Source organism: Capsicum annuum, chromosome 4 (assembly GCF_002878395.1).
Source record: "Capsicum annuum cultivar UCD-10X-F1 chromosome 4, UCD10Xv1.1, whole genome shotgun sequence".
NCBI lineage: Eukaryota > Viridiplantae > Streptophyta > Magnoliopsida > Solanales > Solanaceae > Capsicum > Capsicum annuum.
Window position 1 is genome coordinate 221,665,647 of NC_061114.1, and position 11,031 is coordinate 221,676,677.

Consider the following 11,031-nt stretch of genomic DNA (forward strand, 5'->3'; position numbering starts at 1 on the left):
TCATTTCTGATTTTCAAAAAACTGTTGATGTAGAGATCGAATTCCACTCAAATAGAAAGTGAATTATCAATAGAAATTAAATTCTTCAACGATAACACACCAAATTATTGGAAACGACCAAAAAACAGAGATCAGAACTTTCTCTGCAATAGCTCAAAATCCGCTAGTAACAAAGATTGGTAATCTCTCCACAATAGAGACCTAAACTCTATCAATGTCTTTTCTAAATCTCTGCGATCTGATAAAACTGCTTGTGATTAGCTAAGGAACTAAACATGAATAGGTAGGAAACAAGCGCTACATTGAAGAAGGAGAAAGTTGTATTATTTTGTTTTGTGAAGAAGGAAGAAGTTGGTTACAATGAATATCCAGCTGGATATTTATAGACTGACCACTCATTCTAATAGCATCTAGAAGATTCTAACAAACCAACTCACTAATTCACTGATCACTCCATCCACTGTAATTAGTTACATTGCAAGATCAATGAAACATCAACACATAGTAACTAAAGTTAGCTCTAACAGCTGCACAGTTAACTCTTAACAAATAATATATTTCAACACTCTTTCATTGTATACAGTAAAAGAGAATAGCAGCTCCTTCCTAATCAATCAAGCTAGTGCTAGAGGCAATGTGGGAGATACTATCTGCTTGTGATGCATAATCCATCACTATCTATGTTGCTTGGCCTCTTTAAAATACTGTCGGGTGTGTCGAATCCTCCAGAAGCAATTGGTTTTTAGAAGGCCCGAACAACATAAATCTTCATGTTTGATTCCCTGGCTCAGCTTTTGTCACGGCTCTCTGCCTCTCTAGTGCCAAATTGCAAGAATTTTCAGATTAAACCTTCTGTACTCCAAAGTAGTGCTGTTATTATAATCATGAACTCTCCTTTACAAATGCACTATCCTGTCTGCCATTTCCCTGGGCCTTATGAAGTTTTGAATATTTCAGAATTCTTTTAACTGTTAACTCAAGTTGCAAGGTGAATAAAGCCATTCAACTCCGCATGGTTATGACGCTGGGCAATGAGATAAACAAGAAAAGCCACATATGCAGAAGCACCCGCGCAAGCCACAACACCAAACAGCAGGCCGTTAACTTCAGAAAGGAAGAAGCTTAACATGACATACCCATTGATCATTATTACCATGGCAGCAACTGTCCACACAGTTCTCTGCAATCAAGAATAATTGAAGTGTATCAGATACAGTCTTACCACTTACTGAATTCAAGTGAAAAAGAGTCGAAAGATGGTGCAGCTCATATAAAGAATGTCAGCTAGACACTTCGATGAGGGAGAGCTCTCAAAGAAAAACAAGAGGACTGAAGAAGCTAAACTTTGACAAAAAGTTTTCTCACTATCATGGCTAGTCTTCTTTATATTCTTAATTTCCTATAATCGTAGTTTGATCAGATTGTAGACATTCCAATTCAGAAACGGCAACAAGAGAAGTCGAGGATCCGGTGAGTTTGTTAAGGTTAGGACAAAGACAGAAACACAACAGAGAAATCAGGAAGGAGAGAAGTCGAGGATCCCTTATTCATACTGATGTATCGAAAAAGTTTAAAAGGGTGTGAAACTAATTTTGGTCATTGCTATTAAGACACTATTAGCTTTGCCAATAAATTAAATGCAAGATAAACATGTCGCAGTTTAGTGCATATAAAGGATCATCATCGTGCTAAAAGGGTGTTATAACAAGGCAATTTCTATTATAAAATCAGTATGGTAGGGATTGTAATTTCTGATGCCTAACCTCCATGAGCTTCCCAATCTTGAAGACTCCCATGATCTTCTCATTTGACACTAATGTTAGAAGAGGAATGATAGCAAAGGGAATCTGCATGCCTTGAAGCACATTTAGCCATTCGTTCAGAACATCGAGTGAATCTTCTGATCTGTTGAAATAAATGGCCACAATTATGGTTGGCATGATGGCACAACTCCTCGTAATCACTGACCTTATCCATTTCTTCATCCGCAGATTCAGAAATCCTCCCATTATAAACTGTCCAGCATAAGTACCTGTCATGGTGCTACTTTGACCTGCTGCCAAAAGGCCAATGCCCCATATGTAGAGAATTGGGAATAAACCTCCACCATACCTTTCTTGAAGATATTGCCCTGCATTTGCTAGGCCTATACTATTAGCTCGCGCAGTTCCATAAAAACCCTTAGCAAACACAGCTGTTACCATCAAATTGATAGAGAATGAAACAAAAACAGCAACGTAAGACTCGATTGAGTAGTAGTTCAGTGCCTCTTGCACCTTTTCTTTCTTTTTGGGATCAATTTTTCGCGTCTGCACCAAAGCGGAGTACAGAAATACGTTGTGAGGAGTTATGACACAACCAACAACTCCAACAGCCTTCTGAATTGTCTTTGAGCTGAGTCTAGGTAGCAAAAGACCTGAAAAATGTTCAAGCTAAAGAATTTAATGTAGGCACAGAATCGACATAGATTACAGAAATAAAGAAATGCACATGTGATCAAAGACTGGTTCTGACCTATTATTAGTTCCTTGCTACTAGGCCTAGTGTCAGCAAACATCCAGGCAAATGATAATGCCATTGTGGAAATTAGAACAGCAAAAAATGCTTCTAGTTTCCTAACTCCATAATTTTCCAGAAATAAGAAGATGAAGCTGTTATTCAAACAAAACAATCATTGTCAGCAGTGGCGGAGTCAGGAATTCAAGTAATGGGATTCAAAAAAAGAATTTCTTGCGACGAGGAGATTCAACAACTTAAATATATGCAAAAAAAATCATTTTTTCCCTATCTACATAGTGTACTTTTTCAATGAAGAGGGTTCAATCGACCCCCTTGCACTCCTATAATTTGGCTCTTCCCTGATTGTTAGCAGAGCCAAGAACATTTTAGTGTAGAGTCCTGGTCAAATTTTGTAAGGCAAGACATCAAAAGCCAACATAGTTTCATATTTTAAAGGATTGAATAACGACAAAAAGAGAGGAAATAACATCCAAGGAACACAAAAAGTTAGATGTTATTTTTCTATTCTGTCATCGGTGGCAGTGTGTCGTGTAGCATTAGTTGAGGTACTTGCAAACTGGCTCGGAAACCAAAGTGAAAAGGAAAGCTCACCAATCAGAAGCAGTAATAAGGACACCACCCCAAAGAGGAATAACCCCACGACTGAGTATCTTAATAGCAACAGCACTTCCTATAACTTCCTGAATATCAGCTCCAATCAACGCCACCTCCGCCATTAACCAAAGCAAAATCGTGGCCCAATTCGGATATTCCTCCCGACAGATCTCAGCTAAATGCCGGCCTGTAGCGACACCCAACCTCAACGACAATAGCTGAATGAGCAAGCCCATGAAAGTGGACCACATAAGCAACCATAGCAACGTGTAGCCCGCGATAGCTCCAGCCTGCAAATCTCCTTCCAAATTCCCTGGATCAAGAAATGCAACACTCATTAAAAAACCCGGCCCTGTAAACTCCCATAATTTCCTCCATGAAAAATGTGGCACCACCTCATCAGCCGCATCAGCTCTATCTATTTCGATCGCCAAGATTTTATTTTTAACCTGATCATCATCGTCAGATAATAGACGATTGGATTCTCGTTCTTCAGGTACATGTTTGTTAATTTCAACAACACCATTATGCTCAGATGACGGAGAATTCACCATTGTTATGTTCTACATGTATTTTCTTCTAGACAAGACCAAAATGTTTTTTGATAGATTAACTATTTTCACATTGATCATAGGATCCATCAGCGTCGGTGATTAAGGTTGGGGGACCATCATTTGCATTTATTCTGTTCACATTTGCTTGTCTTTTTTCTTCTTTTATGTAATAAAGTCAGTGGAATATTTTGATCTGTTGATGATCAACAGCAATGTCTATAGGTTTTTAGAATATTTATTTTCTTTTGTTTCAAACTATTTGAGGAAGCAAATTTGGAAATATTCTGCTCCATTTCTTTTGAACGTGAAATACTGTGAACTGCATTTTCTGCCTCCTGATATATACTTCCCCCGTCCCAAATTATCCGTCCAGACATATTGATTAAGAAAAAATAATTAATAAGATGGCTAGTTTATCATAATACCCCTATTAAATGATATTTACACTTTAATTTGAAGAAAAAGTAATTAATGTAAAGGGTAAACATGGAAAAAAAATTTGTGTTGTCCTGATTAATGAAAAAAGACAGTAAAATGGGATATTAAATTAGGAAATTTGGTACGGAGGGAGTAACTAACATGCAGCTTCCTTTGGGTTTAAAAAATTGCAACCATAACAACAGTGAAATTTCATGGATGGTGTCTAGGAAGGGTAGAGTGTATGCAGACCTTACCGTACTTTCGTGGAGGTAGAGAGATTGTTTTGAAAAGATCCTTGGCTCAAGTAACAACAGTAAAATAATGTGATAATCGAAGCATAAGAAACTGTAAATACTAACAGAATGGGAGGGAGAAAAAATACAAGATTAATACTAGTGCTACTAGTATGTAAGGGAAAACACCTAAGGTGCACCAAACTACTACCAAATATAATGATAATGAGTAAATTGATCACAATAATAACTACTTTGAGAATTATGCATATCTATCCTAAAATTTCTAACTTGTTATACATACATTCCAACGAGTTCAAATATTGATTATTGTTTATTTAGTTTGCACAATGTTGTCTTGTTATAATATCAAATGACTAGTTGTTTTGACAAAAGATACCTTTCATGCTTTCATTGTTAACTAACAAGATAAAGGAAAACTTAATTGACTTATTAAAAATACTTGCGAGACAAAAGTTTCCCTTTTTCCTCTAGTTTGGTATCAAAATCATCCAAATACAGCACAAAATGAAAGCTCCCCGTAACAAACCAAGTTAAAAAAAAAAAAACAGAGAGAGAAGCACCAGGAAGGGCATGATTGAGTGGTTAGGAGGTTGATCTCCACATGGAAACCTGGAACCAAATCCAACCTCCACCTGTCGCTTAGCCATTAGCTTGTTGCACGAAACTTGCATTAGCCATGAGCTTGTCGCACGGAACTTGCTTAGTGCAATTTACGAGCTATTGCAATTCGAGGAAATTACCACAAAGTGCCCACCCAAAATGCAGAGGTTGTGGCAGAGGGAGGTTGAGGTTGTGGTTTCCTTGGGGTTCCAAAAAGAAAAAAAGAAGCTACAAATTGAGTAAAAACATCAAATATGGCATCACAAGAACAGATCCAAACGCTTCACTTGTATTGATGTAAGTCACTGCTGATCAGATGAACCAAAAATTACATTACTGCACAATAGAAAATGCTCTCGCAAAAATTCAATGGCTTCCAAGTTCTTTTGCATCTATTCGATAAAATACAACATGGTGGATTGTATGTGCCTGCAATGAACAAGTAGTATCTTCATCCGTGTCGGACTATATACTTTCCTTACCCTCTATATATAAATGATGTCTTTCCTGGATAGTTTGCTCCATTATTTCTTTTGAGGAACCAACAGCTAAAAGCAAATGCTGACAGTTTCTCGACATCTCTTATGACAGTTAGAACACAATGAATTTGGAATCTCTTCAGACGAAAGAATGCTTCAGTAACCAAACTTCCCGAGCCATGGCTTCTCTGCCATGTAGTGATTTACTATTTACGACGTTTGGATTTGATGTAATGTATTATCTTAGATGTCTCATTGACCAGCATAGCTATATCCTTTTTTGCGGAGTAGGTTGAACCAATTGACAACATTGCCACCCCCATGTGAAATAAGGTATAAAATGAAGGCAATATAACCTGCAGTCCCAGCACAGACCAGAAAAGCAAACAGCAGACCATTGACCTCCGAGATAAAGAAGTCCAGCAAAAGATAGCCGTTTATAACCATCACGAGTACAGCAACAGTCCATGCAACTCGCTACAGCAATAGAAAGGGCAATTCAAAATAGGATTCACATAAAAAATGCAACCGACACAAGACAGTCCAAAATTTAGAATACAAAAAGCTGAAATGTTAATGAATTTACGACGGCTTCAGACATGCAATACGGTTGACTTAGTCTGCGACAATTTTAACAAATCAGCCAGATAACTCTGAAAGGATTGTACATTTTATGTAGTTTGTCTTAGTCATAAACGTGTCAAGCTGGGTACAACCACAAAACAAAGTGAAAAAAGGTTCTTTATGGAATGGAGTATTTGGTAATTTTTATTATGCTAAGATCCTCCATCATCAATTTCATTTAGATATATATCGTTAAGCATCGAAAGGTGTAGCCTAGCAGTCAATGAAGATGAAATTGACCATGGAGACAAAAGAAGCTAGTTATTTATTCCCGTCTGTCTAAAGCTTTGATGTTTTAAGTTAAACCGGTATTGTTCAGGTGGAAAGGCAAGACTTCTCACCAGATTAGTCGAGGTGACTCAGATTGGGACACCACAGTTATTGAAATAAATGAAAATAGTATACAATATATATCGTTAATTTCAAAGTATCGAGTTTTAGACATCAAACACACATAGGACCTACTATACATGGACTAGGATGTGAATACATATCTGATATCTGATATCTGATAAAGGTACATGCAGGTATCACTAAATCTTTTTTATATTCAGAAAAATTTGCAATGAAATACTCCGATCATGTCACACCGATTCAATACAGGGTACATCAAAACAATTGAAGGATCCATGTCATAGTAAAAGACTACTAGTTCAAAAGAAGACGATTAAAATTGCTAGAAGTGTACCAATACTAAAACACAAGAAAATGACTAGATCGTGTAACTAAGTATGCTATTATCATTATGGACCAAACCAGCAGCTTACTTATATCTTAATGAGACAGTGGTGTTAATCAGAAACTACGTTGCTTTGCTACCTTTACAGTTCGAATTTTTCCGTTCGCCATAAGATTCTACACTTTCTGACATCAAACTCACATAAATTGCTAGCCACCAAAAATAACTAAGATGATTTGAATTTTAAAATCATAGTTGACCCGGAAAAAAGAAACAGAAACAAATAAAGGAATTGACCATGTTTGATACATTCATGTCTAATTTTTAGAAAGCAAATAGACAGAAACTCAAAACCACAGACAATGGGGAAAGGCAAGTTACCTCGAGAGTAGGCCCAATTTTGAAAGTACCCATTAGATCCTCCTTGGACACCAACGTCAGAAGGGGAATAAGCGCAAAAGGGATCTGTATAGACTGAAGCACGTTAAGCCACTCATTCAAAACGTCAAGTGATGATTCAGATCTATTAAAGATCAGAGCGACCACAATTGTTGGCAAAATGGCACAACTCCGTGTAATCAGTGCCCTAAGCCATTTCTTCAAACGTAGATCTAGAAAACCTCCCATGATAAACTGTCCAGCATAAGTACCGGTTATCGTACTACTCTGCCCAGCTGCCAGTAATCCAATGCCCCAAATATAGAGAATTGGGAACAGTCCCCCACCATACTTGTCCTGAAGAAACTCCCCTGCATTTACAAGGCCTAAACTACTAGCTTTCTCACTGCCATAAAATCCTTTGGCAAAGACAGTTGTAACAAACAAATTGATCATAAAGGAGACAAGAAGGGCAAAGGAGGATTCTATTGAGTAGTAATTCAGTGCCTCCTGAACCTGCCCTTTTTTCTTCAAATCGATCTCTCTGGATTGCACCAAAGCTGAATGCAAGAATACATTGTGAGGCATTATTACACAACCAACTACTCCAACAGCCTGCCTAACTGTTCTTGAACTGAGTTTTGGAATCAAGAGACCTGCAGAATAATGAAATACATTTGAAAAGACGACATATCAGTGCCTACCCAATACGATACCACATAATTACACTAAACAAATGCTAGAATTAGAAATGCACCTGCTAGAAGCTCCTTCCCACTTGGTTTGGCATCTCCAAACATCCAAGCAAAGGACAGTGCCATAGTCGAAATAAGAACAGCAAATACAGCTTCCAGCTTCCTTATCCCATAGTTCTCAAGAACCAAAAGAAGAAAGCTGTTTATAAAACAGAACAAAAGAAAAACTAATTAATAGATTGATCAACTAATAAGGGCAGTATTTGCAAACGTAAGTTCAAGCTTGCGATGGTAAGTTCTAAAACCAGAACACCAAAGAACATTAATTCAATCAGAAACGTACTACTACATCAACCACTCAACTACACCTCAATCTCAAAAATTCAGTGCTGGCTACATGAATCTTTTGTATCCATTCACACTATTCAGGTTCGTCTGATTCAAATACTACTACAGCAAACTACGGGTTCTTTAAATAGAAGAAGAGGACACTTAACTAAACCCACATGAAGATGAAACATAAGACATGCAAAAGCAAACTATGATCCCAGTTGATGAACATTGAACAGACTGTACTTTCCGCATTCAATTGGCAAACAAAATATAATAAAACTACCAAATAAATGCTAATTTGGACTAAAGCATTGATCATTTTGAGCTAAACAACTACACCTTAATCCCTAAACAACTGGGTTTGCTACATGAATTCTATCCGTCAGCTTTATCCAAGTCCATTTCATTCACGATACTATGACACCAAACTAAAGGTTCTTTAAACAGAACAAAAGGACACTTAACAAACCCCCACAATCCACATGATGAAGAAACATCCTACATGCAAAAGGAAACTATGATCTCAGTTGACGAGCATTGAACAGACATCCAATTGGCAAACACAGTAATACTACTACAGTATAAATGCTGATTTCAACTAAAGTAGTGATCTTTTTAAGCTAAACAACTCAAAAAGACGAAAAATTTACCAATCAGAAGCAGAGTAATAAGGACACTCTATTCAGGTCCATTTCATTCCAATACTACTACACAACCCAAAAATGAAACATAATACCAGTTGATGAATATTAACCAGACTATGCTAATTTGAACTGAATTAGTGATTTTTTCGAGCTAAACAACTCAATTGGACGAAAATTTACCAATCAGAAGCAGTAATAAGGACACCACCCCAAAGGGGAATAACCCCACGACTAAGTATCTTAATAGCAATGGCACTCCCAATCACCTCCTGAATATCAGCACCAATTAACGCCAATTCAGCCATAAACCACAGTAAAACCCCGGCCCATTTAGGATACTCTTCCCGGCAAAGCTCAGCCAAGTGCCTGCCAGTTGTAACGCCAATTCTCGCCGAAAGTAACTGGATCATTAATCCCATTACAGTAGCCCATAACAATAGCCATAAAAGCGAGTAACCCGCAATTGCTCCAGCTTGTAGATCCCCTTCTAAATTACCCGGATCCAAAAAAGCTATACTCATTAAGAATCCAGGACCCGTAAACTGCCACAGCTTCTTCCATGAAAATGGCGGAACCGTGCTGTAATCAACACCGTCGATTGGTACTGACTCGAAATCAACGACGTGGATCTTTTCTCCAGATCCGTACGCAAATTCTTCTTCTTCCTTTCCGTTAGCGGCGTTATCAGCATCGCCGTTAATTAACGGCGATGTTGACGGTGGCAGCTGGGTGGTAAGGAGGTGGCGAGATTCTTCGTCTTTGGAATCGGGAGATTGTGGAGGGGAGCTCATTGTCTCATTGTAAATTAAGGCTTATGTTAGCGAAAAGGTGGCGTATCTTAGCAAAAAGTGGTGGTTGTCGGCGGTGGAAAAATTTAGAAGGAGTCCGGAAATAGAAAAGATTAAGGTCTATTGTATTATTGTAACGGTCACCGGAATCGGAGGAGGCATATGTTAGCAAAAAAGTGGCGGTTGCGGCCGCGGAGGTGGCGGTATACGGTGGAGGACTTCAGAAGGATTTAAGGTTATTGTGTGCCGGGCTCGTGGCGCTAAGTGGCAAAGGTCGTTATAGATATATATATATATATATATATTTATATATTTTTACAAAACTTTTTATTTATATTGAAATTTGGCTAAATAAGTTTCAATCTATATTTGTATTCCAAATAGTACCAAATTTAAGTTCCAAAAACTTTCATACTAAAAAAAATATATATTTTTTAATAAAAATAGACTTTATAGTCAAAACAGTTCAAATTCAAGTATTTGATTAAAAATAAAGAAATACTTGCTACTCCTCTGTCTATTTTAACATTTTAAATATAATTATCTGATTCAATTTAATAAAATACGCACAAGTAAATTATAATCTTCGATAATTGCTTATTGAGTGTTTTGTCGCCGTAAAGGGTGATTGTTATGTTCTTCTCCGATTCCTAGGACGAAAGGAAAATTATAATCTAATTCAGTTAAAAAGATTTTTACGTTTAAAATAAAAAGGAAGTAGATTGAAATTTATTGTTTAATAAATAAGAGTATCAAAAATGAATAATCAAGATTCATGTAGTCAAACTCAATTAATATGAGGTTGAGACATTATAATAAGGATGGATCTGGAAAGTTCCTCATGAGTACATGTAAATTAAATTGGTTTTGTATAGATGTATAAATTTTCTCTATATATATATTCAGAAAAAATACTACTCAATATTTAACTGTAAATTTAATTTTTAACTTATTATTATAATATCAGTTTAAAATTATTATAAAAATTTATTGATGTAAAATTCTAAATTGACCTCTAACTAGTAAATGATATTCCAATTATACAACACTTTACCAAAAAAAAAAAATTGTACTAACAACTACACTGCCAAAAAGAACTTTGTTTTATTGGACTAATTAGTTATTAGTCTCCATCCCTATTTTATGCGTCATGTTTGATTTGTTGAATCTTCCACCTCGGCTAACAAAAAGGGGAATTTTATTTTATTTTTTTAAAATATGATTTACACAATTTTTATTTTTTGAGTTAATTTTCGAGATCATGGATTCAAGGGTCCATTTATTAACATTACATGAAAAAAATATGCGATCAAACTATTAGAATAAGTAATTTATGTTATTCGTTATAAGTTTGATTCATATATATTATCACTTTTAAAATTTTGGTTCATATATGCAACTGCTGCTACAGAAGTTTCATTCATATTTTGCAAAACAACATTTACAATAGTGATTTTACAAAACTA

General features: G+C 36.4%; 2 protein-coding genes across 3 annotated transcripts; both read right to left on the reverse strand.

Annotated features, from left to right (window-relative positions):
- Positions 1-302: 302 nt before the first annotated feature.
- Positions 303-4,078, reverse strand: LOC107867208 (metal transporter Nramp2). Of its 2 annotated transcripts, XM_016713356.2 has the most exons (5): positions 3,510-4,078; positions 3,112-3,427; positions 2,515-2,651; positions 1,764-2,416; positions 303-1,180 (listed from the first exon to the last, which is right to left on the reverse strand). In XM_016713356.2, exons 2-5 carry the CDS (start codon positions 3,363-3,365, stop codon positions 977-979), a joined length of 1,248 nt encoding a protein of 415 aa, XP_016568842.1. In that variant the 5' UTR covers positions 3,366-3,427; positions 3,510-4,078; the 3' UTR covers positions 303-976. The 2 variants fall into 2 exon arrangements, with proteins under 2 accessions (XP_016568842.1, XP_016568840.1); XM_016713354.2 differs by having other exon boundaries at positions 3,112-4,060.
- A 1,138-nt stretch (positions 4,079-5,216) lies between these two features.
- Positions 5,217-9,865, reverse strand: LOC107867207 (metal transporter Nramp2). Its single transcript, XM_016713353.2, has 4 exons — positions 8,958-9,865; positions 7,863-7,999; positions 7,109-7,761; positions 5,217-5,901 (listed from the first exon to the last, which is right to left on the reverse strand). Exons 1-4 carry the CDS (start codon positions 9,566-9,568, stop codon positions 5,677-5,679), a joined length of 1,626 nt encoding a protein of 541 aa, XP_016568839.1. The 5' UTR covers positions 9,569-9,865; the 3' UTR covers positions 5,217-5,676.
- Positions 9,866-11,031: the final 1,166 nt, after the last annotated feature.

Coding starts and splice junctions, on each gene's coding strand:
- LOC107867208 (XM_016713354.2), bottom strand. CDS start 3,668: ATGGTGAATTCTCCGTCATCTGAGCATAATGGTGTTGTTGAAATTAAC. Junction 2,652..3,111: donor CTTATTACTGCTTCTGATTG/GTGAGCTTTCCT, acceptor TTTGAATAACAG/CTTCATCTTCTTATTTCTGG. Junction 1,181..1,763: donor AGATTGGGAAGCTCATGGAG/GTTAGGCATCAG, acceptor TCTTGATTGCAG/AGAACTGTGTGGACAGTTGC.
- LOC107867207 (XM_016713353.2), bottom strand. CDS start 9,568: ATGAGCTCCCCTCCACAATCTCCCGATTCCAAAGACGAAGAATCTCGC. Junction 8,000..8,957: donor CTTATTACTGCTTCTGATTG/GTAAATTTTCGT, acceptor TTTTATAAACAG/CTTTCTTCTTTTGGTTCTTG. Junction 7,762..7,862: donor TGGGAAGGAGCTTCTAGCAG/GTGCATTTCTAA, acceptor ATTATTCTGCAG/GTCTCTTGATTCCAAAACTC.